The 21,862-nt window shown below is 36.2% G+C and overlaps 3 protein-coding genes across 6 annotated transcripts in view; 2 read left to right on the top strand and 1 right to left on the bottom strand.

The window, feature by feature from the left end:
- Window positions 1–2,675, top strand: part of LOC117111196 (roundabout homolog 1-like) — a 69,487-nt gene extending 66,812 nt beyond the window's left edge. Inside the window, exon 28 of the mRNA XM_033254082.1 lies at window positions 30–2,675. Within this exon, the coding sequence (XP_033109973.1) occupies window positions 30–319 (290 nt within the window). The 3' untranslated portion in view covers window positions 320–2,675. The remainder of the gene's footprint in view (window positions 1–29) is intronic.
- On the top strand, window positions 454–13,265 carry LOC117111195 (coiled-coil domain-containing protein 15-like). The gene is made up of 10 exons (XM_033254081.1): window positions 454–477; window positions 3,822–4,013; window positions 5,114–5,263; window positions 5,679–5,924; window positions 6,545–6,595; window positions 7,291–7,641; window positions 8,323–8,426; window positions 9,458–9,649; window positions 10,619–10,767; window positions 11,974–13,265. The coding sequence occupies exons 1-10, from the start codon at window positions 454–456 to the stop codon at window positions 12,021–12,023; spliced, it is 1,509 nt and encodes a 502-aa protein (XP_033109972.1). The 3' UTR covers window positions 12,024–13,265.
- A 3,984-nt stretch (window positions 13,266–17,249) lies between these two features.
- LOC117111249 lies at window positions 17,250–21,774 on the bottom strand. 4 transcript variants are annotated; one of them, XM_033254157.1, is made up of 7 exons: window positions 21,640–21,774; window positions 20,143–20,321; window positions 19,896–20,032; window positions 19,317–19,351; window positions 19,120–19,188; window positions 18,265–18,388; window positions 17,250–17,765 (listed from the first exon to the last, which is right to left on the bottom strand). In XM_033254157.1, the coding sequence occupies exons 2-7, from the start codon at window positions 20,301–20,303 to the stop codon at window positions 17,377–17,379; spliced, it is 915 nt and encodes a 304-aa protein (XP_033110048.1). In that variant the 5' UTR covers window positions 20,304–20,321; window positions 21,640–21,774; the 3' UTR covers window positions 17,250–17,376. The 4 variants fall into 4 exon arrangements, with proteins under 4 accessions (XP_033110048.1, XP_033110050.1, XP_033110049.1 ...); XM_033254159.1 differs by having other exon boundaries at window positions 21,611–21,727; XM_033254158.1 differs by having other exon boundaries at window positions 21,573–21,686.
- Window positions 21,775–21,862: the final 88 nt, after the last annotated feature.

Raw genomic sequence — 21,862 nt, 5'->3', positions numbered from 1 at the left:
AAAATCTATTTAATTTGATTAATTTTCAGACGTGCAATCAAATCTTAAGAATGGAGGTCCGAAATATGATCAAATTGAGGCACAATCAGATGCATCAACACTGCTTAATGACACTGAAATGCCACCCTATAATAAGCCTCAGTTTCCCTCCACATCTCCTAGCAATACATTTTCCAGCAGGAGAAGTCGAAGGTCAGATGGTGATCTTGAACAGCCAAATGAACTAACCAACATGGTAGAAATGTACCGAGATATGAATGACTTGGGTATGACCGTTACAAACAACCCATTAGCTTTAAGTGCAAATACTAGCGTTTGAGAAGCATTCCGAAGCGATAAAGCTTTAATTGCGACAAATGCACTTCCTCTGACAGAAGAACTTGCAGATCCAATCGGAATTATAAGCAGTTAAATAGAAGATGACTTAATCCTTTTCGTTATGGAACGACAACAATGTTTGCGCAGTTTGTTGAGGAGGTATTATTGTACCTCCATGTTCATACCGTGGATGGCTATTCTATGCCAGTACTTTGTCAAAATGCGATATTTAAATTATATGGCTAAAAGCCAAATTAGAGAGTGGTAATCACTACTATTATTACAAAAAAAAAATATCAAAAATCTTGATTTATAGTATGTTGTAAGTTTATTGAAAATTATTTGTTTGTTTTTATAATTGCCTAACATTGATGTTTAACATCTTGCCAATCACTTACCCTATCACTCTTAAGTACAAAACAGAGTGTTTTTAGCAGACTTATTCACTAGATGCCTACTTGTCTAAAAAAATTAGATCTTTTTCTGATCTTTTTGTGAAAGTTTGAGATAAAAGTTACAAGCTACACAATATTTTTTGCCAAAATGATAACAAGATAAGAGGTAAACTTATTCTATAAATATTAAACATATACTGGCACTTAAAGACCTTGTTTATTTGCGCCTTATAAATCTACCTATTATCATTATTGATATTATAATGAAATAATTGATGTAGTCCAAAAAAAAAATTAGAAAATGCTAAATAAGTTTGTCTACTCATTTATAGAAATGCTAATTGATTAATCATTTTGCCCATTCTTTTCAAGATATTTTCTTGAATAAATATAGTTGAAGTGTTTGTAACATAAATATAGAACAATTGGATTGCTAAAGACAAAAAAAGTGTACATCGTCACCCTTTGTAACGGAAATTAAAAGTAAGATCATTGTTACACATGTGTATTTGATAGTGTAACACATATCCTATTGCATGTGGTTATGACTCTTGGAATTCTACAGGTGGCCACAAACATGTCTAGCTGACATATTTTGGTAAGCTATCTCAGGTGGTTAATTTGAATCTGATTGGTCGAAAACAAGTGGCCATGGGCTGCTGATATTATTCCAACTGGGATAACTTTCACCATTTGCTCACGATATTGGATAAAACTGTAGGTACTTCACACTTTTGACTTTTAAAAGTTATGTAATGATGAATCGTTAGTTGCGTTTTGTAGTTCTGATATTCATCAAGCTTTGAATCAGATGTAAGTAAACCACTAAATTGAAATTTTTACTTTGTGAACTTGCAACATAAAATATTGTATAAGAATGTGACTCTAATGCTTCAACTGTGGTGATTATATACATTGATACTTAATGGAATACTAGTTTATACATTAGGGTTATGAACTTCCTATGGTCTGAAGCTGTCCATTATTTTTGAAAAGTAAGGTTGGATTCTAACATGTCGTTTAGACACATTGTGTATTGTACATACTTTACGCATACATTTTAAATATTTAACGAAAATTGTTTATATTTCATTTCTAAGATGAGAAAGCAGTGTAAATTATTTAAAGAACAAAACAAGCAGCTTTGCTCATTTGCATAATTTGTCCAATTCTTTTATTCATAACACACCCAGCCACAAACCCACACACACTCACATCACATCAATTAAGTCAGCTGTAAATTACGCCCTCGGTTGTCTGCACAGTGAAATCGTAGTTACGCATTGTATTAAATTCCCAATAATATTTGACATATATAATGGCTACTAATTCTGGACAAAACTAAAGAAATGTTTTTCAAATTCTTAATTTTAATTTTGCATTTTATTTTGATAGAAAAAAAAATTATTAATTTAATTTTTGTTTTATATGATGGACATGTTTATAGAATTAAAGCTGTATTTTTGTAAAAAGGTTCAAATAATTAGTTGTTGGACTGGTCCTGTTATTTGCAATATTTTTTATCAAGTCACTACACACCTTTCAATGTTATCTTGATTTATTTGAAAATTCTTCACAAAATATGGAAAAAGGTTGTGTTTGTGTTCTCTATAAGATTAACTTGGATAAGAATGTATGTATTACTTATAGCTTTATTTTCCATAACATAGTACTCTTAATTTATTTTAGTTTACAGACTTTTTTGTTGTCTTTTAAGTTTTAATTAATCTTGAAATTATTCAGTAAAGTAGTAATGAACATTTGATAGCCCACCGATACAGGGAGATCTATATTAATTTGCCTTATTGATTTTATATTGGTATCTATAGATAGATTTTCTATGGTATAAATATTTGCACATATTCAAAACTTGGTTTGCTGTAGTTTTGGAAATACTTTGCCTTGTTTATATTATCAAGAAATTAATTACACAAATATTGAAGTGAAACATTTTTTGAATAATTTTTTTAATAAATAAGAATTTTACTAAAAAATATTTGAATTTTTTCATTTATCGAAGCTACGCATTTAAAAAAAACAAGCTAGTTATTAACCTGTAGCATCTTATTTTACAATAACATGCTTTTTAAATTGTATAGTGTTGCTTATAAGATGTATAGCTACCAAATTGAAAATCCTAAAAAGATGTCTTTAAAAGAAATTACCAATAATTATTTATGAAGAGTTAACAAACGTTGGTAAGCTCTCTTGTACAAATCAGAGATACATGTGCACTAATATGTTAGTGCATGTGGTATTTCTCTGGCTACCTGATTACTTGCAATATCGTGTACACTGTTGTGTCTGCATAGGTGTTGATATCTTTGCCGATGCGTTACTACGCTGTGTAGACGCGTTGATATCTGCACTGTTATCTTCGCTGTTAGTGTTAACGATGTGATATTTATGAGCTGAAGTTGATTATGTTATTGATATTTTTATATATTGTCTAACACCTTAGATTTTAGGTCGTGGGTGTTTTAAAGGTTATATAAAGGTCATTGTTAATGACAAAGTAAAAAAAAATTGGTTGTACATACTTATGAAATTTATAATTGAGAAATAGTCGTGTATATGTTCAGCTTGTGTATAATATAAAAAAATTGTTGTTATAAAAATGATTGAGGATTTTTATTCATGTTAATGCAGTTACCATTATGAATTTACTATCATTATAGTGTAGTTAAATTACAAACAATATTATCTGTTCTCATTTACTTTTAATATATTTTCTGAACTCTCCAGCAGAGAGGCAAAATATTGATTGGCAGGTGATGTTCATGTTGCATTAGGTGGTCACAAGTAACCACAAGTAGATTAGACAACAAGTTCCAATAACTTTTTCACTAATGCAGAACGTTCTGCCATCTTTTTGTTATGATTTCTTCGTCCTTTTACTGCCAACTTTGGGCATTTATATTAAATCAAATAATTATCTTGTGATAGTAGATTGCTAGATGTGTATAAGAGACAGCAATTACCATGGGTTCAAATTGGGGACCAAAGGCTCATTATTTCCATTGATGGATTTGCTTCATCAGTTCTTGAGCTTGTAGATTAAGTTTAAACAAAGTATTGTACACCAAACTATGTAATGATTGTTCGTAGGTTGAGCTAGAACGAAACATCGTACGCCAGTCTCTTCATGCGGCTGAGCGGCACACACCAAAGAAAAATCGTTGCTTATACCGCTCCACAGATCACCATGCTATTGGCAATGACCTGGCAACCTCTGAAAGTGAAGCAGATGAGGAAGAATCACAGAAGCAATTTCATGAGCATTCCCACAACATCCACCGAGTGATTAGCAGAGCCAGGCGTAACCCTGTCTCTTATACACATCTAGATTTGGGGAAGGAGGAACAGCTTGCCAGCGCGACTTATGCTATGCAGTAAAGTATAGGCCTAGGCCTATGATTTGTGAGACAGGTAAAATTCTAACGAATGGTAGATTTCATAATGCACTTTCTTTTGTAACCTTAACATTATATTTACATATCTAGGTAGGTGTCAGAAGGTGCACAAATGATTGTGTAGGGCCTACATGTCAATACTAATGAATGACATGATGACATAATCAATTTTCCCCACTATTATTAGTATTTACCATTCATCTATAGTTCAAAACCCACTTTCTTAATCGAGTGGAAAGAATAACAATTACGAACGACTAAGATAAGAAAATCATTTACATAGGTATGTTTAATTTTAAATTGTTGTTATTAACATAAAAATCAATTAAATATGACTAGGCCCATATAGACGTCATTAAGCAAGGCTTCTGCCTGGGAACCCACCGGGGCTTTTCCCTTGGCTCCCAGGCAAAGCTTGAGCCTCAACCAAATTATTAGTACAAAATAGGAAGTTACTCGCATAGGTTGTTGTTCGCATTTAAATTGCATCTTTTTCCACTCGACTAGCATCAGCTCAAAGTAAATTCCGCTCGAACTGGCATTTGTTCGGAAGTGCTATCCGCTCGAACTGACTGGTTCTCATAGCCAGGAGGCCCTAGGCCTATCTAGCCGACCTAGGCCTGTGCTGTGTTATGGCATTTCTTCAGGAAGGTAGTGTTCTCTTGACAAAGACTCCTCTTATATTTACAAATTCGCCCCTGAAAGTACGAATTTACCCTTGTTCTTGCTAACAAACAGTGGCAGTACCAACATCTGAGTGGGGGGGGGGCCAATATGACAATTTAGGGATTTCAGAGGCCTGTTTAATCGATTTTATAGGTAGATAGTCTACTAATATGTAGAAAATACATATCATTCTTTCTCCCCGATGGTTTTTCTTCTATTTTTGTGGGTGGGTAAACTGGGTGGGGGAGGGTTACTGCTAACAAACTTGTCTCTCCTTAAACAAAATCAAAATTTTTTTGTAATTTACTTGTAAATTGATAGGCGTCAGCTGAAATTGAGGAGCAGAGGATTCACAGGAAACAGGCAGAGAAAGAGGCCAGATTACTTCAATTCCAGGCAGAAGTGCGCAAGAGAGTCCAAAGGCTTCAGAGGATTAAGAAACAACAGCAATTAGAGAAGTCATACAAAGCTGTAAGCCAAAATAGTTTTCACATTAATGCAGCCCCATCAGTCACTGAAATTAGCGAGCCAAACTGCGTTATTTTGTTGTTTCATTCATTCTCTTAATTGCTGTCCGAATTAATCTCACACAAGACATCAAACTAGCGGTTTCACTTAAAATCAAAAAACTTATTCTTTACACATGGTGTGCTGGAAGTACAGTATAATTCTTTTTATTAATGTTTTTGTGATAATTCATTATTTATTATACTTATCACATGTTATCACACATATGACCTGTGCCCAGGTCACAAATACCATGGGTTCAAATTGGGGACCAAAGGCTCATTATTTCCATTGATGGATTTGCTTCATCAGTTCTTGAGCTTGTAGATTAAGTTTAAACAAAGTATTGTACACCAAACTATGTAATGATTGTTCGTAGGTTGAGCTAGAACGAAACATCGTACGCCAGTCTCTTCATGCGGCTGAGCGGCACACACCAAAGAAAAATCGTTGCTTATACCGCTCCACAGATCACCATGCTATTGGCAATGACCTGGCAACCTCTGAAAGTGAAGCAGATGAGGAAGAATCACAGAAGCAATTTCATGAGCATTCCCACAACATCCACCGAGTGATTAGCAGAGCCAGGCGTAACCTTGCTGATAAACAAATGTTACTAGAGAAAGTATGTTTATAATTTTTTTTTGTGTAACTTTTACATTTTGCAATTTGGTTTAGGAGGGGAACTAGATAGTGTTCCTTAGGACCTGATGGAGCTTTCTGGAGTGTCAGTCAAACTTAACAACTGACCAATCAGAACATGTCTAACAAACACGCGTGGTGTTCCACAAACGCACCAAAGAGTATAAAACTGGTCCAACTGCCCTTTTTTGTATGTAGGCAATGGAACGTTAAAAAGTACTGCCACGAAGGGGCGTGTCCTTCAAAAGAACGTAAAAGACATTTGCATGGAACACATGCTGCGTTTCGAAACTCGAACATACCTTCTATAGATGCGCAGCACATGTTTGATACGACCTCCTTTTACTTTCTTTTGAAGGACACGCTCCTTCGTGGCATTACTTTTTGAGATAGGATTACGTTCCAATGAAACCACGACAGTTGGACCTCTTGCAGTTCTGTACTCTTTGATGGCATCCATGACTAACAGACTTTAAAGAGACACTAACCCAGTAGTAAAAATGTTCATGCAAACATTGTGAATTTGAATGGAAGGGTTTCCAGGAGATTTTTGTTTGTTGCAGGTAACCATTTAGATTAACCTATTTATTATTTTCTACATAGCAAACTTTGCCTGGTGGAGCTTGGGGTATGTCAGCAACAAGAGATAAGCCTGTAAGTCATATTTATTCGTATTATAAATGTTTTGATTAATATTATAACCCTTTTACACCGCAAGCAAAACTCCAGACACAACCCGAAATTTTGCAATACCCAGGCTAGAAACTCCCGAGTTGTGGTTGGTATAAACATAAAAAAATACCACCCGGGTTGCCCGGGATCGATGTGCGGGACGCATTCAGCAGTGGACAACCTGGGTGCATTCCGGAGTCGCCAGTGTAAACAACACCAAATTTGACTCCAGAATTAGGCCTTATCTGGCACCTTTTTAAATTAAACCCCCTGCGCTCTGATGCAACACCATAGCAACAAAAATTGAGGGCGGTATTTGAACCCGAGACGGTTGCCGGTGTAAAATGGGAGCAAATCGGGAACAACCCAGACTTTTTCGTTCGATGTAAATAGGAAATGCACCCGGGATCATTCCGGAAGTAAGTATTACTTTCTCGGTCCGGTTTATATTATCAAAGTGCATAGGTCATCACAATATGTGCTCAACCATTATTGATATTATTATTATTTTTTTCAAACTCATTATTATAAGTGGCAGCAGGTTTGCGAAAATTAGTATAAAAAAGTAATTCATTTGAAAACTTTTTTCCAATACTGTAGCATTGCTCTGGCAGCGGACACGAACACTTGATATGTATATTATTTTTCATTATTTACATGTATTGAATCATTTTCAGTATTATGATTTAAGAGACAACTTGCAAAGTCTACCAAAAGCTTATGTGGAATTGGTGGAACCCACTGAAAAACATCAGCAACTTGGGGAGGATTTATGCTCAGAGCAGAGTTTACAGCAAGTTGAGGGTCCACCTCAGGCGACTGTAAGTGTAACTTACAGCACAAATCTTGACCGGAAGAAACATGAAAGTGCACCAGCACGTAAAGTGACATTTGACACTAATGAGTATATTGAAGCGGGCCAAGGAGACGGACCATCTGAGACAAGGAGGCAGGGTAAGATATTATCACAAAAGCTACAGGTTCCAAATGTCAACCCTGGAAGAGGACAGGAAGAAGATAAGCGATTAGTAAGTATACTTGTAGCAAAATTGTTGAAAATTTTGGTTGCCAAATAGACTCTTTAGTATTTTGTCCTATATATTCATAAAGCCAGGTCTCCAAACGCTATCTCTGACTCCTTTGGCGATGTTGATTGGTCAGTTGAATCAGGGAGTGTTCCTGATTGAGTCGGGGACAGCTACACAGTTCAAGTATTGCAAGTGAAAACGCTGTAGCAACTATGTAGCGATTCTATGAAAACCAGGCTTCTTAAAATAGTAAGAATGTGTTCATCCTCTTAATCCTTTTGAGAACATAAACATCCAGATCTTCCCATCTCTTGATTGGCTTATAATTAAGAACATTATATATACAGAAGTGTGAACCATGAAACACAGTGTTTGAATTTATCTGCTTTTATTTACAATTATGTACATTCTCTACCCTATGTAAGTGATATGTATAGCAAAAGTAAATAAACATATATAAGATACATACATTTTTTCAGGTCTCCTTCTAATGAAAGACACCTCTAATTAAAGACCATTTCCAATTAAAGACCACTTTTCTGAGATCCCAAAACATCTTTTATCTTTATTATTCTAATTAAAGACCAAAGCTGCCAAAGACTATGGAAACCCCAGTATTAGTGGTCTATAATTGTACCTAATTTTTCATGTTTTTTTTTTTTACTTTTTGTATCTCTGAAGATGAAGAATCAGTTTTCAATGTACAGACGTTTATTTATGGATATTGAGCGAGAGCAAGTGCGGGAAACAATACGACGTAAACAACACCGAGAGAAAATTAATCGGTAAGCTGTACATTCAAGCACAAGTCAAAAAAGTTGTCAGCCATAGAAATTAAGTAAAAAATATTTGGTTGCCTGGAATGTTGTTGCCATATTTATAGAGGAATGCTAATATACAGGGACTCCCACACCTAGGCCTGGTACCGAATTAACAAGATTATAATTATTCCATGGTCCTTAGCCTTGGGAGAGTAAAACGAATTCAACTCCTAGCTCGCTTGCTGTAGTCGAGCTGGCGAGAAAGATAGGCCTAAGCTAGCTAGGCGCAGTCGGGACGCCGGCCGGTAGCTCACCATTGTTGTTATAATGATTCGCTGTCAGCGTATTTTACGAAGCCTCGTGATTGTTTCTACATCAGACATGTGAAATTTAGCGAGATTTCTTTTGATTTTAGGTCTAGGCCTATTAACAAATGGTAGTAATGTTGATACGTTTTCCATCGCTGCCGCCATTCGTTCGAACTAAACAAAAAAAAAACACAGCTCTCGAAAAGGTCAAAATATGTACATGATGCATGCGCAACAACAAATCGGAAGATTTTGGGAAAAAAACAGGCCTCGCGATGGTCTGTTTTTGTTCCGAGATAACTCAGGGGACCCCTGTGAAATCTCGGAAAGTTTTACAAGGATTTGCTTTCACACTCATCCAAACCTGGTTACAACTTGTTACAAGTTGTTAATATTTGCAAAATAGCATCAGTGTGAAATGGGTATTAGTCTCATTACAAGGCTTAAGTCCCACACAATTTGAACCCAGGACCCAGGGATTGGCAAGCAAGCATCTTAACTACCAAGTTCAGCGCTTCATGGTCCTGTAGAAATCTCAGTCTGAATTGCAACTTTGGTTTTCTAGTGCTTTGTGTACTAAGGTCATAATCCCTGGAGAAATCAGCATAATAAAAGCGATATATGAATTCATACCTCTTTTTATATAATTTAAAACATCTAAAAGCATGAAATTATCAGTAGTTTTTTTAGGTATGTTGAATAGCTTTATTTTTACAATAATTTCATATTTGTGTTCATTTGAATAAGAATTAAAAAAGAAAAAGAGCTAAAGAGGAAACAGGAGGAAGACATGGCCAGAGCCGCTGTGGAGTCAAGGAATCCAATCACTGGGGAGACTGAGGAAGAGGCTAAGGAAAGACAGAGGGAAGAAGAACTGCATATCAAAGAGATCATGGAGACACACCGCAAACACAAGCAGAAAAACAAAGAAACAGAAAGGTTAGTTATTTGACAGATTATGAGTTTGATACCAATGATTGCAGCAGTACTACTCCCCAGGAAGTGAAGTTGAAAGTAACTTTTTTGTATGACCAGAAGTAATAATGTTGTTTTGTGTTCAAGCCTGTCTTTTTGGATGGAATTATGTGTGCCTTGGACAAGTAGATGTCAAATGGCCAAGTGGTTAAGGCAGGGGCACCGCAACCTACAGCTATAATATCAGCGCTGGTTCGAACGGCACGCTCGTCTGTAGTTTGGTGGTGGAACAAGTCTTCTCAGATAAGGACTATAAAGCGTAGGCCCAGTGTACACAATTGGCTCATGTGCACTTTAAAGAACCCAGTACAGCTTTCGAGACGAGTAGAGGGTTACCACCCCGGTGTCCTGGTCCATACAGCCTCTGTTACCTTGCACTTGCAGACCGTTAGGTCCTTTGCAGGATGTACCTACGTAAACATTGTAAATGCCGGTTTTTTTTTACTAGCCACATTAGCAGCTTCTGTGTCTAATCGTGGCTTCACCGCTGAGAGCAGTTTTAAATTTGGAAAGTATGTACAGTATCCATGAAGGTGTGTGATGAAACAAAATCCATCTCTATTCCAATTTCTTTCATATATGCACATGTTGCACACATGTTCCGTTGTTGGTGCATCATGTTGTGCTTCTATCTTTTTGATCACTAGTTCCACCCATGATTGATTGGTTTGACGTCGCTGTAAATTAGTAAGGCACCACGTCAGTGGTGGCCATTTGTCTTCTGAAGAAGATGGCTACTACAACAGTAAGTCTCCAGATGTACTGGCCAATCACCACCAGAAGGACCCACTGGAATTAAGTGTTCAGACTTTTGTGGGTTATTCTTAGTATTTACACCGAATATATCCATAGATTTTTGTGGAATACTGTACATACATAACAATGACAAATTTAGAATTTTGTAAGTTTAAATTATTAATGTTTTTTACAAAGGTTTATAGGAGCCTTAAGAGCCGCCATGAAAGAGAAGGTGGAGAAGCAAGGCGTCAACCTGCCTCCACTGTGTGCCTGCTCATCAACCCTGTGGGACTCTAGCCCAGAAACATGTGCCAACAACTGTATGTTCTACAAGAATCCTAAAGGTAAAGGTCATACCAGTCTGTGCATCTTAGACATATGAAATAAAAATGTAATTTAGTTAATTTTTAGAGCCAAATTTTGAGTGGTGTGGCAACTTGAGAGGTTGTTCAGCGGTGCCTGGACAGGCATTGTGAATCAGCAAATTAATTTTCAATATTTGATTATTATATTTTAATTTGATGATGTATGCTTAGTGAATCTCTGACACTATTGTCATAAAGGGGAACCAGTCAATTCGAGCGGATGCCATTTCGAGCGAAGGCCAATTCAAGCGAATTCGAGCGGAATTTTGTGCGAACAACAACCTGTGCGAGTTATATAAGAATTACTTCAAAATTTCCTATTTTTGAGCTAAAAAGTTGACATTTTCAAAGGGGAAGGGGGCACACAACAGTTCCAGAATAGATAAGTGAGTAGCATAACTCAATTACAAATATAATTTGCTTTTTTAAATACAGAACCCCAACCAGTGGCGGATCTGGGGAAGGGAGGGGGGGTGGTGAATAGGGTGGCTAGCCACCCCACTTTGTTTACCGTGAAAAAAATAATGGTCACTCGTCTTGTGTGTGTGCTTCTCGTGCACTCTAGTAAAACATACACTTTCTTCTTTTTTAAGCTGAAAAGTGCGCAATTCTATTATAGTTTCAACTTGTTAGCAGCCATCTTGGTAGTCGAAGTTGCCAAGACTGTAATTCAAACATGGAGTAATTATCAAAAAGTACTAAAAACCTTTCAGAACCTTAGTAATCAGAGCATTTTTTTGCATTTAAAACAAACAAATACGGCGACGATAAATGCATCCGCTCGAACTGGCATCCGCTCGAACCGACATCCGCTCGAACTGACATCCGCTCGAATTGACTGGCATCCGTCATAAAGTCTATTGTTATGTTTGTGAAGCGGGTAATCGCCCTTGATGACGTATGTAGCAGTAAAACATCTTGAATCTTGTTCAGTGGCATATCTAGAAGTCTTGAAATGGGTGTGCTGATGGGGGAGGGCAGAAATTTGGAAGATAAGGTGATTTTGGGGGGGGGGCTAGTATTTTTTATAGGGGCATGTGCCCCAGCACACCCCCTAAATACACCACTGATCATGTTTAGTCTTGTTTGTTTAAGGCGCAATGGTTGTTTTTTTCTTCTTTAATTTATCCATACATACTGAACCCTTGTCAATCACGCTAAGCATTCCTTTTTTCTACTTCACAGCTTATGCCAAAGCATTGTCATCCTTACTTCAATCCTGTGAAATTGTTTGAGTTAAGTTCCTGCCATTTTCAATGATACACCTCACGACTGAACTCTCAATGTTGCCTCATCCTTCTGAAAGGTCAAAATCATTGGCTGAATCCGGGAAATCAAAGTAGAGGGAGCCCTGGGAGTGACTTTTACAGAGTATTGAGATCAGTATGCTGCCTGAAGTAAAATATTGGAAGAATGGACATTTACGCTAAGCACCACCCCTTGGATATTGTTGATAATGATATTGTCGTAAACATGACAAATGCATATTTCTGGCCCTCTTCTGATTGGTCTGATGTTAAATTAATTCAGACTTCGGAAAGGTCCATTAAATTTTTAAAAATGTCTCCCTCTAATTAAAGACCACTTCTGGAACTGGGGGTTTCCCATAGTATTTAGCAGCTTTGGTCTCTATTTACAAGTAGTATAATAAAGATAAAAGATAGTTGTAAATTTGGGACCACAGAAAAGTGGTTTTTAATTAGAGAGAGACCTGTATACTTAATTGCCTATTTATGAAGATCAAATACATCAACTTTTAATGAGAATTTTAAATGTCTACCATTACCATATTTAGGGTATGTACAAGAAAGGATATTATTTATGTGTCTGCTATTCTAATTAAAAAGGAAAGTGTTTCCTATTGAAATGAAATAACTTCCTTAAATATACAAAGTGCTGGTAAACAATTCAAAATTTATTGTTCATTTTTTTTTTTTCAGACAATTTACAGCAGTGGCTCTCAAACTTTGTGAAAATTTGCATCAATATTGTAGTGTAAAAACTGAAATCTCTTTCCATGGACCCCACCAAGACTCTAGGCTGCTCCAAGGGGCGGATCAAGATAACACTAGCCTAGTGTGTCAGGGGGCATGCGCCCACAAAATTTTTATTTTCTAGACAACTGAACTTACCTCAGAGGGCGATCAATTATTTCTTTTTCTTTCTAAAAGGCTCCTTAGTTTGAGCCCATGTTGGCAATTTTCTGGAGTCACCACTGCTCTAAAATATTGAGCATGTGCAATAGTTTTGCAGAAATATAGCAGTCAACATACTGTAGTTATCTTTTCTATTATTGAACAGCATATATATGATTCTGTACCTACTCTCTAAACACCAACAATTATAATGTGTGTACGCTCAATGTTCATTCAAAATTTGTAACAATTTTAGTGTTAACATTTAGACATTTTTTATTACACATGTTCATTCAGCATACTTTTAAAATAAATAAAATCCAATTTTGTATAAAAAAAAAATTAATTCTTTTGTTTTCATGTTTTGATTGTTATTGACTATAAACTGTAGTATATTAGTGGTGGCAAAGGGTCAATACATCTGAGAACAGTTCAAAATGAACCCCACCACTGTTACCCTGTTATGTACTATTGTTACGCGTTGATTTAAAACTGGCACCAAAATTGATTATGGCAAATTTTGGGATTTGTAATCTTAAATTATCAATGCTACTCTTTTAAATAAAAAATAATTACAAATTAGTTGCAAATGCACAACGAGAGGCTTAAAGCATTGTAAAACAACTTGTTGACATACAATTTCCCATTAATGAGAATGAAGTTATTGTAAGCTATTTCATCAACACAATTTGTGAGAAAAGTTGTTCAAGCTCTCAGTTTTGTGCACATAACCATAGTCCCTCGTTCAATTCTGATCATTGTTGTTGTTGGAAGTGCAGGTTTCAATATACAGCCACATAGTGGTGGCGTCAGAAATTTGCTGACAAGTAATCCGACATATCCGAGCCAAGGGGCCGACGAAGTCTCGGTCAACGGCCTTGTAGAGTTCAGGGGGAGAGTTTTCATGAATTGGCAGTCAAAATAAAAAATGAAAAGTTGAAGCCGTTTAGTCCTGCATGCCCTGCATGTTACAGAATGCCCAATTCACTACCAGAAGGATCCCACTAGCAGGCCCATTGGAAACAAGTCTTTCTCAGAAAATCGTCCAATACATAATTCAAGATGGTGTTTCCTGCAAGTTCTGCAATGCCAAATCTGTCCATTTCTGATCCTGTTCAATCATAGTTTCGTTGGTTTGTTCATTGTCTGGTTCTGGGTCTGGTAGTTCAGCCTGGGGGACTGCGATGTCTTCTGCTGGTAGCTTGTCTGTCCTCCAGTTTTCATCTACACTGTCAATCAGCCTGCCTTCTCTCAGAATATCAGAATCCATTTCATATACTAAAAAGTGAAGAATGTTAATTTCAGTTACCCTACAATTCAAATATGATATACTAATGCATAAAATATTTTGCGTATCATCAATACCGTAATTATTTGGCTTTCTCGCAGTCTTCTTGGGCCCTGGATATTCACTAAAGAATTAGGAGGCAAGTTAAAAAGTACTGTATGTAAATTATAATAATTGATTTGTATATACTGTAAAATATGTAAGAAAATATACATTAATTTGAATTTGATAATTGATATGGCACCATGCCTATTGTCCAACATACACATTTTGGCACTCCATACATCAAACAACCAGAACCAGTAGGTACTGGTGGTCGACTCGCGGCCGCTTCTTCATTGATTCAGTCTAGGTTGGCCTAATACAGGGTCCCTGTTACTTGCTAGGCATGGGACAAATAGGCTAGGCCCTAATAATAAGTGGCATTTTTATGCTAAATGGGAAGGGTAGGCTAGGCTGGGCCTAGCTCTCTCACTCTCTAGGGACTGGGCCTAGCCTACTAGGCCCTAATAGTCTAGCCATGGGCCTAGAGAGGGTCTAGCCAGGGAGGGACAGACTCGGCCTAGCTAGGAGAGGCCTAGCTAGAGGTAGCATCATTTACTTAAGCCTACTAGTACTACTATTCCCAGAGCTAGCTAGCCTGTGTAACCAATTACACTAAAATAAAAAAAAATAACACTGTCAAAAATTAATTAGGCCAAATTAATTACTAGATTAAATACTGTACTTTACAAATACTTCATGCAGCAACCTCCGAGGCTGATGGATAGTGGATCACACGCTCGAGACGAAGATACGATCTTTGCTCGAAACATCCAGATGGTTCCCCGGAAGCAATCACTTGACCTATTTACATATTCATATTTTTCTCTAAAGTCTACAAGCGCCTCTCATTCTTTGCTCCTCTCCCTTCACTCGAATAAAGGAATTCTGTAAACATGTTTTTTGGCGGGAACCGGGGAAGACATACTATTTTATCTGTTGTCTATTTTTTTTTTCTGTTACCTGTACAGTATTTACAAAGCTACCTAAACGCCGATATTGATGTGTCACTTCAAGTGTATAATTATTCCTTTCTTTATCATCATCATCATCATCATCATCATCATCATCATCACCATTCAATTTTAAATGCAAATTTGTTAACAAATGTATAAAATGGGTTTTTAATTACCCAATAGCGATGAGAACGTTGCTATCCATAACAACTTATTGATCATACCAGGGAGTTGTTGTAGTGACACTATACCGTAACAATTCTCTGATCATACTATGGAAAAGTTAATGTCCAACTACGACTATGGGAATGTATTACTAATTGGAGATGTTACTTGCCCGATCATTACTATACACTGTTCCTTGGCTAATTAATTGGAAAATTAGAACTTGCCCAACCGTTAATTATTGGAAAGATGTTACTTACCCAATCTTTACTAATTGGAAAGTTATTTGCCCGTCCACTACTAATTCGAAATACGTTACTCGCTCAATCGTTACTTATTCGAAAGATGTTACTTGCCCAATCGTTACTAACTGGGAAAGTGTTACTTGCCCAATCATTACTAATTGGAAAGCTAACTTGCCCAATCATTACTACTGTAATTGGAACATTGTTACTTGCCCAATCGTTACCAATTGGAAAATTGTTACTTGCCCAATCATTACTAATTGGGAAGTTGTTAACTTTCCCAATCATTATTGGAAAGTAATTACTTGACCAATCATAACTAATTGTTACTTGCCTCAGAATAGGAATGCTATTCACCACCGGACGTCCCCACCCACTACCAATCCGCCCAGTGGCGTAGCTAGGTAAGAAAGGCCTCCGGGTAATAGGGGAATTCCCTAAAGGTCTCAGAAAATTCATAGAACTATTTTAAGACGTAAGAGCGGCATATTCGGTCTCAGCAACTGTTCTATAATCAAGAAAATTGGTAGCACATAAAATTCAACAATTGCAATGGCAGGTCAGGAATTTGAAGTGGAAGGGCCAGGGAGGTATTTTTACAGGTGGAGAGGGTAAGAACATTTATGAATTTAGCACCTGTAGATGAGGTGCTAGAAAAACCGAATATTATTAAGGGGCCCGCTAGTCGTTTTGTTCTTCAAAATATTAAGTTGGAAATTATTTTAAATTATCATTTTTAGGTCTATTTATGAATGGGCCCCTAATAGCTCCATTGCTTTGCAATGCCTGCACTACCCGTAGCTACGCCGCTGAATCCGTCCATGGGTTAATGAGAAAGTTGTTACTTGCCAAACATAATGGAAAATTTGTTGCACAATCATGACTAATAATAAAGGAACTTGTTATCTTGCCCAAAATAATTAATGGAGAAGTTGTTACACTTGCCAAATATGATTAATAGATTTGGGAAGGGGAAGTAAGCTGTCTGACAGTTTTGTGCAGAGGTCAGTAGGGGTCAGGGACAAAGCACTGGAGTGGTCCATGGCGCCTATAAAAACAGGCTCCCAGTGGGAGCATGAGCCTACTGAATGGGGTGGGGAATCAGTTATCTCGTCTTTATGACGCATGTTCGAGTTTCGAACGCTATTCCGTTTTCTAATAGGGCGCCCCCTATCTCGTGGTAGTAACCGTCATACAGGGATAACTGACAGACAATATAGTGTCTACTGCACCCACGTAGACAAAAAAACAAGACCAGTTTGGGCCATTTTAAGCTTGTCTCAGACGTTTTATCCTAAATCTAAAAAGATGCTACATGTTGTATATCAAATCATCACCATGATAGCATAAGTGCAGGGATTCTTGTTTTGCATTATACATTAACAACAATCAGCGACATATCTTGGGGGTTTGCAGGGACACACACCTCCCAAAAAAAGCTTGTGCCCCAGTTGCAAAAAAACATCTAGTAGTTAATTATTACCTCATATCATCTTATTTTGTGACCTAGTTCCCCTCACTTAATCATCAAGGCCCCCACTCCACGTTTTCACTAACAGCTCATAACCCACCCACCAACCTCAATTTCAAGACTCTTAGATATGCCACTGACAACAATATCAGTCATCTGTAGAGTTATCATTTATACTCTATATTTTATTATCCAAAACAATGTACTGTACAACATATATCATATATAACCTTTTATAAATCTAATAGACAAATAGATGTGCAAGTAGGGCCTATCCATGACCATATCAAACATCTGTGACATCATCTTTTTGAAAGTTCACTTTATCAGTTGGTACTCCAAAAGGATTTAAACTTGACATACTCAAAGTTATTCTATTTTTAGCATTTTTCACAGAATTCGTGTCACTTCTAGAACAGCTTGCAACTGGCTGGTCATGCTGTAATGATCGTTGTGATTGGTTGTTTTGTTCCAGATGACTAACTTCTTCACTATTATCATCCTCATCTGTGATATCCTCACACATTTCAGTTGTAACATTGAAATCTTTCTCACTATAAAGAAATGTTCTTATTTTCTCACATTGATTGATAATATAGTCTTTCTGTTCAGTTGTATCCACATCATCCAAAAAACAAGCAAGCTTGTCCATGCAATCAAGGATCACTAAGGAATCTATGGAAAAAATAAATTAAACTTGATTGAAATCATTGTCAAAACGATAATGAAGAGCACAGACTTCATACAGCCTACAGATTTGAGGGGTGGATTTAGGGGGCCCCCTTTTGAAAAAAGAGGGAAAAAAAGAGGGGGAAAAAAAGAAAGAAAGAAAAAGAAAAAATTGATCGCCCAAATCGACTCAGAATTATTTTCGGGCCTAGGGTACTGTTGTCTCGATGGGTCCCACTTTCGGCCGTCCCCCTTTCAGACATCTCTGGATCCATTCCTGGATTTTGCATGACTTTTCTGTCGATGTTCATTTGATAGAGTAAAAAAATAATACTAATACCTGTAATACTTTTAGTCTATATATTTACGAACCATTCACAGTATACTAATTCAAATGAAATTCTTCCAAGTCAAATAATAATAATTGGGACTTCATTGTAACAAAGATCGTAATTAAAATGTACCTATTGGAGTTGTTAATCAACACAATGAATCAAAATTTTACCAATGCTTGTGAGATCTGGTAGATTTTTGCCATGGAATAAGGCATCCAGGAATTGGTAAAGGCTCTTGAAATCTGGGTTGGTAAAGAACACTCCATGGTCATCTTTTGAGGCAGTAGAAAGCATCTATTGAGAAGCCAGTACAAATACAAGTATTATTTTAGGTATATTGGCCAATGATTGTCAAACACGAATATACAAACCAGTATACCGTATATCCTTGTGTATAAGACAAGGCTTAAAATAGCCATTTACAATAGAAAAACAGGGGGTTGTCTTATACGCACGACATACAAATTTTAGATTTTTAAAATCATGTTCGTTCATGTGTGTTCATGTGCGGATTGTTCTTAACACTTGAATTTACTACTGCAATGAAGCTACTTAAATGTACAAACACAATTTTAAAGACAGGTAAATAAGATTTTGATGAACATTTAAAAACCCATAAAATGGTATTATTTTGAAGATTAGCCTTGCATTTGGCTCAGTTTTTAGCCAGATAGATGCAGGATCAGGACAATAAAAAGCAGAAAAAAGCATGAAATCCGACCATGGAACAGGGGGTCGTCTTTACGCCAGACTTACAGAATTTGTCCAAAAATTGGGGGTCGTCTTATATGTGGGTCGCCTTATACGGTATATAATGTCCTACACTAATCCCTTTCACAAGACGTACATTATATACAAGATGCTCTACACTAACCAAGTCTCATTTGGAGGCCTAGGGTGTGGAGTAGTTTTGAGTTGTGAGACAAAAATCACAAAAATTCACACGATTTGAACCCATGACCCTGGTATTGTGAGGCAAGCACTGTATTACAAACACCATGGAGTTAAAAAGAGACATAACAAACCTTTGAGATGTCAGAAGAACAATCTAGGCTTGTTGCTTCGGCCAGGTCCTCGGCTAATTCAACCCATTCCTGAAAAATTAATGAATTAGTTCAGGAAACAATAAATTAAACTATTAAAATATTTCAATATTAATATGGACCAATCAAGATGTTGAGCTATGATAGATGTCTTAATCAAATGTAACATTAAATATTACCTGTATAGGAGCACCATCATCTGCATCTTTTTCCTCTGTTAAAGGAAATTAACAATTATTAAAACTATGTTATAAATAATGGCAAAATTTCAATTCAAACCTCCCAAATCGTAGAAGTAACACATTACAATAAATTTGCATCAAAACAGTTCAATTCAATTCAAACAATTTTAAAATAATGCACTGGATTGTATATTTACTGCTAGTCGTTAAATCATGATAATTTTAATGAAGTTAGTTACTTCTGACATAAACAGGGTTAAGAATTTATAATAAGCTTTGATGCTATCAACTTACCTGGTAAATCTTAGATAAGGATATTAAGTATACCATCCTCCATGGGTTAAGAATTTAACTTAACCTTTTATAATATCAACTTACTTGGTATAGACCAGACTAAGTTAAGGATTTAATACAAACTTTAGTGTCAACTTACATGGTATGGACTTTAGATAATGATACAGTGTTCAGTATAACATAAACTTATGACATAAAATGTGTTAAGATAATAATGGTGTCATCTTACTTTGTATAGACTGGGTTAATGATTTAACTTAATCTTTTATGGTGTCAACTTACCGGTACTTGGTATAGACTGGGCTAAGTATTTAATATAATCTTTAATACTGTCAACTGACTTTGTCTTGATACTTTTACGTAAAGTATTATAATGTGTTTGAGTTAAAGTTTTTGGCTGCACCTGTTGTTCAGAAAATCTGTAATTGAAATCAACAGAATAAATTTAAGTAAAATTCATTCATTTTTTTTGTTTCTTATATAATTTAAATATAAAAGTTAGAACTTCAGTAGTGAAAGCATGGCTTACTGTGTCAAAACCTTCAGTAAACTTTGTTTTTGTGTCAAATTCCAGTAATTGTAACCCTGTTCTTTTTTTATGGGTGTGGCTTCAAACTTTTGTGGAGCACGTATCTTCCGTGACGATTGCCTACGGACACAATTCTGGTCAACAGGCTTCTTTTTTGGCATCTTTCCTGGTTCTCTTTTCTGCAAGAATCATGCATTTATTATTTTAAAATATATTTACGGATAAGTAGGCACTGATCAAAATCTAGGCTAGGCCTAGTCCCTATCATCATTAAATTGTATTATGTACTTAATATTTTTATTTATTGTCTTTGACTAACCAAACTTTTTAACATTAATGTATCATACTTCAACACAAAGTCTTAATTGATATGCATAAATTGTTGAATGATAACTGACAGTACTACTGTGTATAGTGTACAATGTGTCATACGCAAGATTTACAGGTGACCAATAAAATTTTTTTTAAACTACTGTACACACATATGCGGGGTGCTACTTTGAATTAAGGGTTGTTTGAGCACAAATGTGCAGAAATATCCCTTGGTTTTATATGTCTCAATATATACAAGTTTGATGTACCTTACATTTAAAATCAACTCACCTATTTTTGTAACAATTTTTTTTCCATGCAAATTTGATGAATTTCAATAGCAGGCCACAGTTAGGCTACCTATGTCACCTAGCCAAGCAAGACATAGAGGGCCTACTTCAGTACCTGTTCTAGCTAAGGCAAGACTTTTTTTTATACCTTGTTTAACGAACCCGCTGCCGCCCACCAATGACGATTTTGAATAACAATAAAATTTGCATTGAAATCTCCAAAAATAAGATAAGATTCTTTCTAATTATATAAATTTAAAGCACTTCCATCCCAAAATAAACTGTTTGCATTCACCAATAAATATTTTTATTTTCTCTTCCATCTGTAAGTTTTTGGCAAGTCTATATGCTAAGTAAGTAAATACAATTTTATTTTTTTAATAATTATTTCCACTTTCCTCTGGCAATCTTTAAAAAAATAATTTTGTGAAATAAGGTATTGAAAGTCTCGCCTAAGAAAGCAATATAATCATCATAGGCCTAGCCAACTTCCTCAACAAAGGGAAAGCTAGGCTTGAGAAAGATGAAGTACGAAAGGCCTAGGCCTTAGTCTTGATTTTGATAGTGTAATGCAATTGATAAACTCCGGCTGGAGTATCATCACTCAACAATATGTTTGAATAGTGGCTAGGTAGGTTAGACAGTAGGTCTAGGCGTAACAGGGGAACGGAACTATGCATAGCTAGGTCTATACTACTTAGCTACTAGGTCTAGGCATAGCCTACTCCTACTACTAGGCTAGGCCTACTGCCTGCCTCTAAACCTAACCTATATAGGCCCCTACTATATTCTGTATAATGATAGTGATAATAAATAGAGAGAGGAGACCTATAAATCAATGTTAAAATAGCTTATTCAAAACTGACTGATGCACACTGCACTACTGTATGTGTACCTTACTACCACCGGAAATCCAGTGATAAATTTATTTCATTTATAATGCTGACTTTGAGATGAATCATCATCACATTCAACGGTACTTTACTTTTTTTCAAGTTCAAAGGTTGAATCTGAAGGTCATGTCCCACAATTCTCATTGGTTACACACAATACAGTTCGTCACCAAGTTCTGTGCAAATTCACTCGGTTACCTTTATCGGACAACAGATCGGCCTTCC

Source organism: Anneissia japonica, unplaced genomic scaffold, assembly GCF_011630105.1.
Source record: "Anneissia japonica isolate Jap-2015-1 unplaced genomic scaffold, ASM1163010v1 scaffold288008_len1385354_cov213, whole genome shotgun sequence".
Taxonomy (NCBI): Eukaryota; Metazoa; Echinodermata; class Crinoidea; order Comatulida; family Comatulidae; genus Anneissia; species Anneissia japonica.
The sequence above is the reverse complement of the archived record's forward strand: the minus strand, read 5'-3'. Positions and strand labels throughout refer to the sequence as shown.

What these genes read in the sequence shown, in the direction of transcription:
- LOC117111195 (XM_033254081.1), top strand. Translation starts at nt 454, where the DNA reads ATGTTTGCGCAGTTTGTTGAGGAG. An exon ending in CACCGAGAGAAAATTAATCG is followed by an intron (nt 8,427 to 9,457) that starts GTAAGCTGTACA and finishes CATTTGAATAAG; the next exon opens with AATTAAAAAAGAAAAAGAGC. An exon ending in GTTCTACAAGAATCCTAAAG is followed by an intron (nt 10,768 to 11,973) that starts GTAAAGGTCATA and finishes TCTACTTCACAG; the next exon opens with CTTATGCCAAAGCATTGTCA.
- LOC117111249 (XM_033254157.1), bottom strand. Translation starts at nt 20,303, where the DNA reads ATGCCAAAAAAGAAGCCTGTTGACCAGAATTGTGTCCGTAGGCAATCG. An exon ending in ATGATGGTGCTCCTATACAG is followed by an intron (nt 19,189 to 19,316) that starts GTAATATTTAAT and finishes TTAATTTTTCAG; the next exon opens with GAATGGGTTGAATTAGCCGA. An exon ending in ACCAGATCTCACAAGCATTG is followed by an intron (nt 17,766 to 18,264) that starts GTAAAATTTTGA and finishes TTTTTTCCATAG; the next exon opens with ATTCCTTAGTGATCCTTGAT.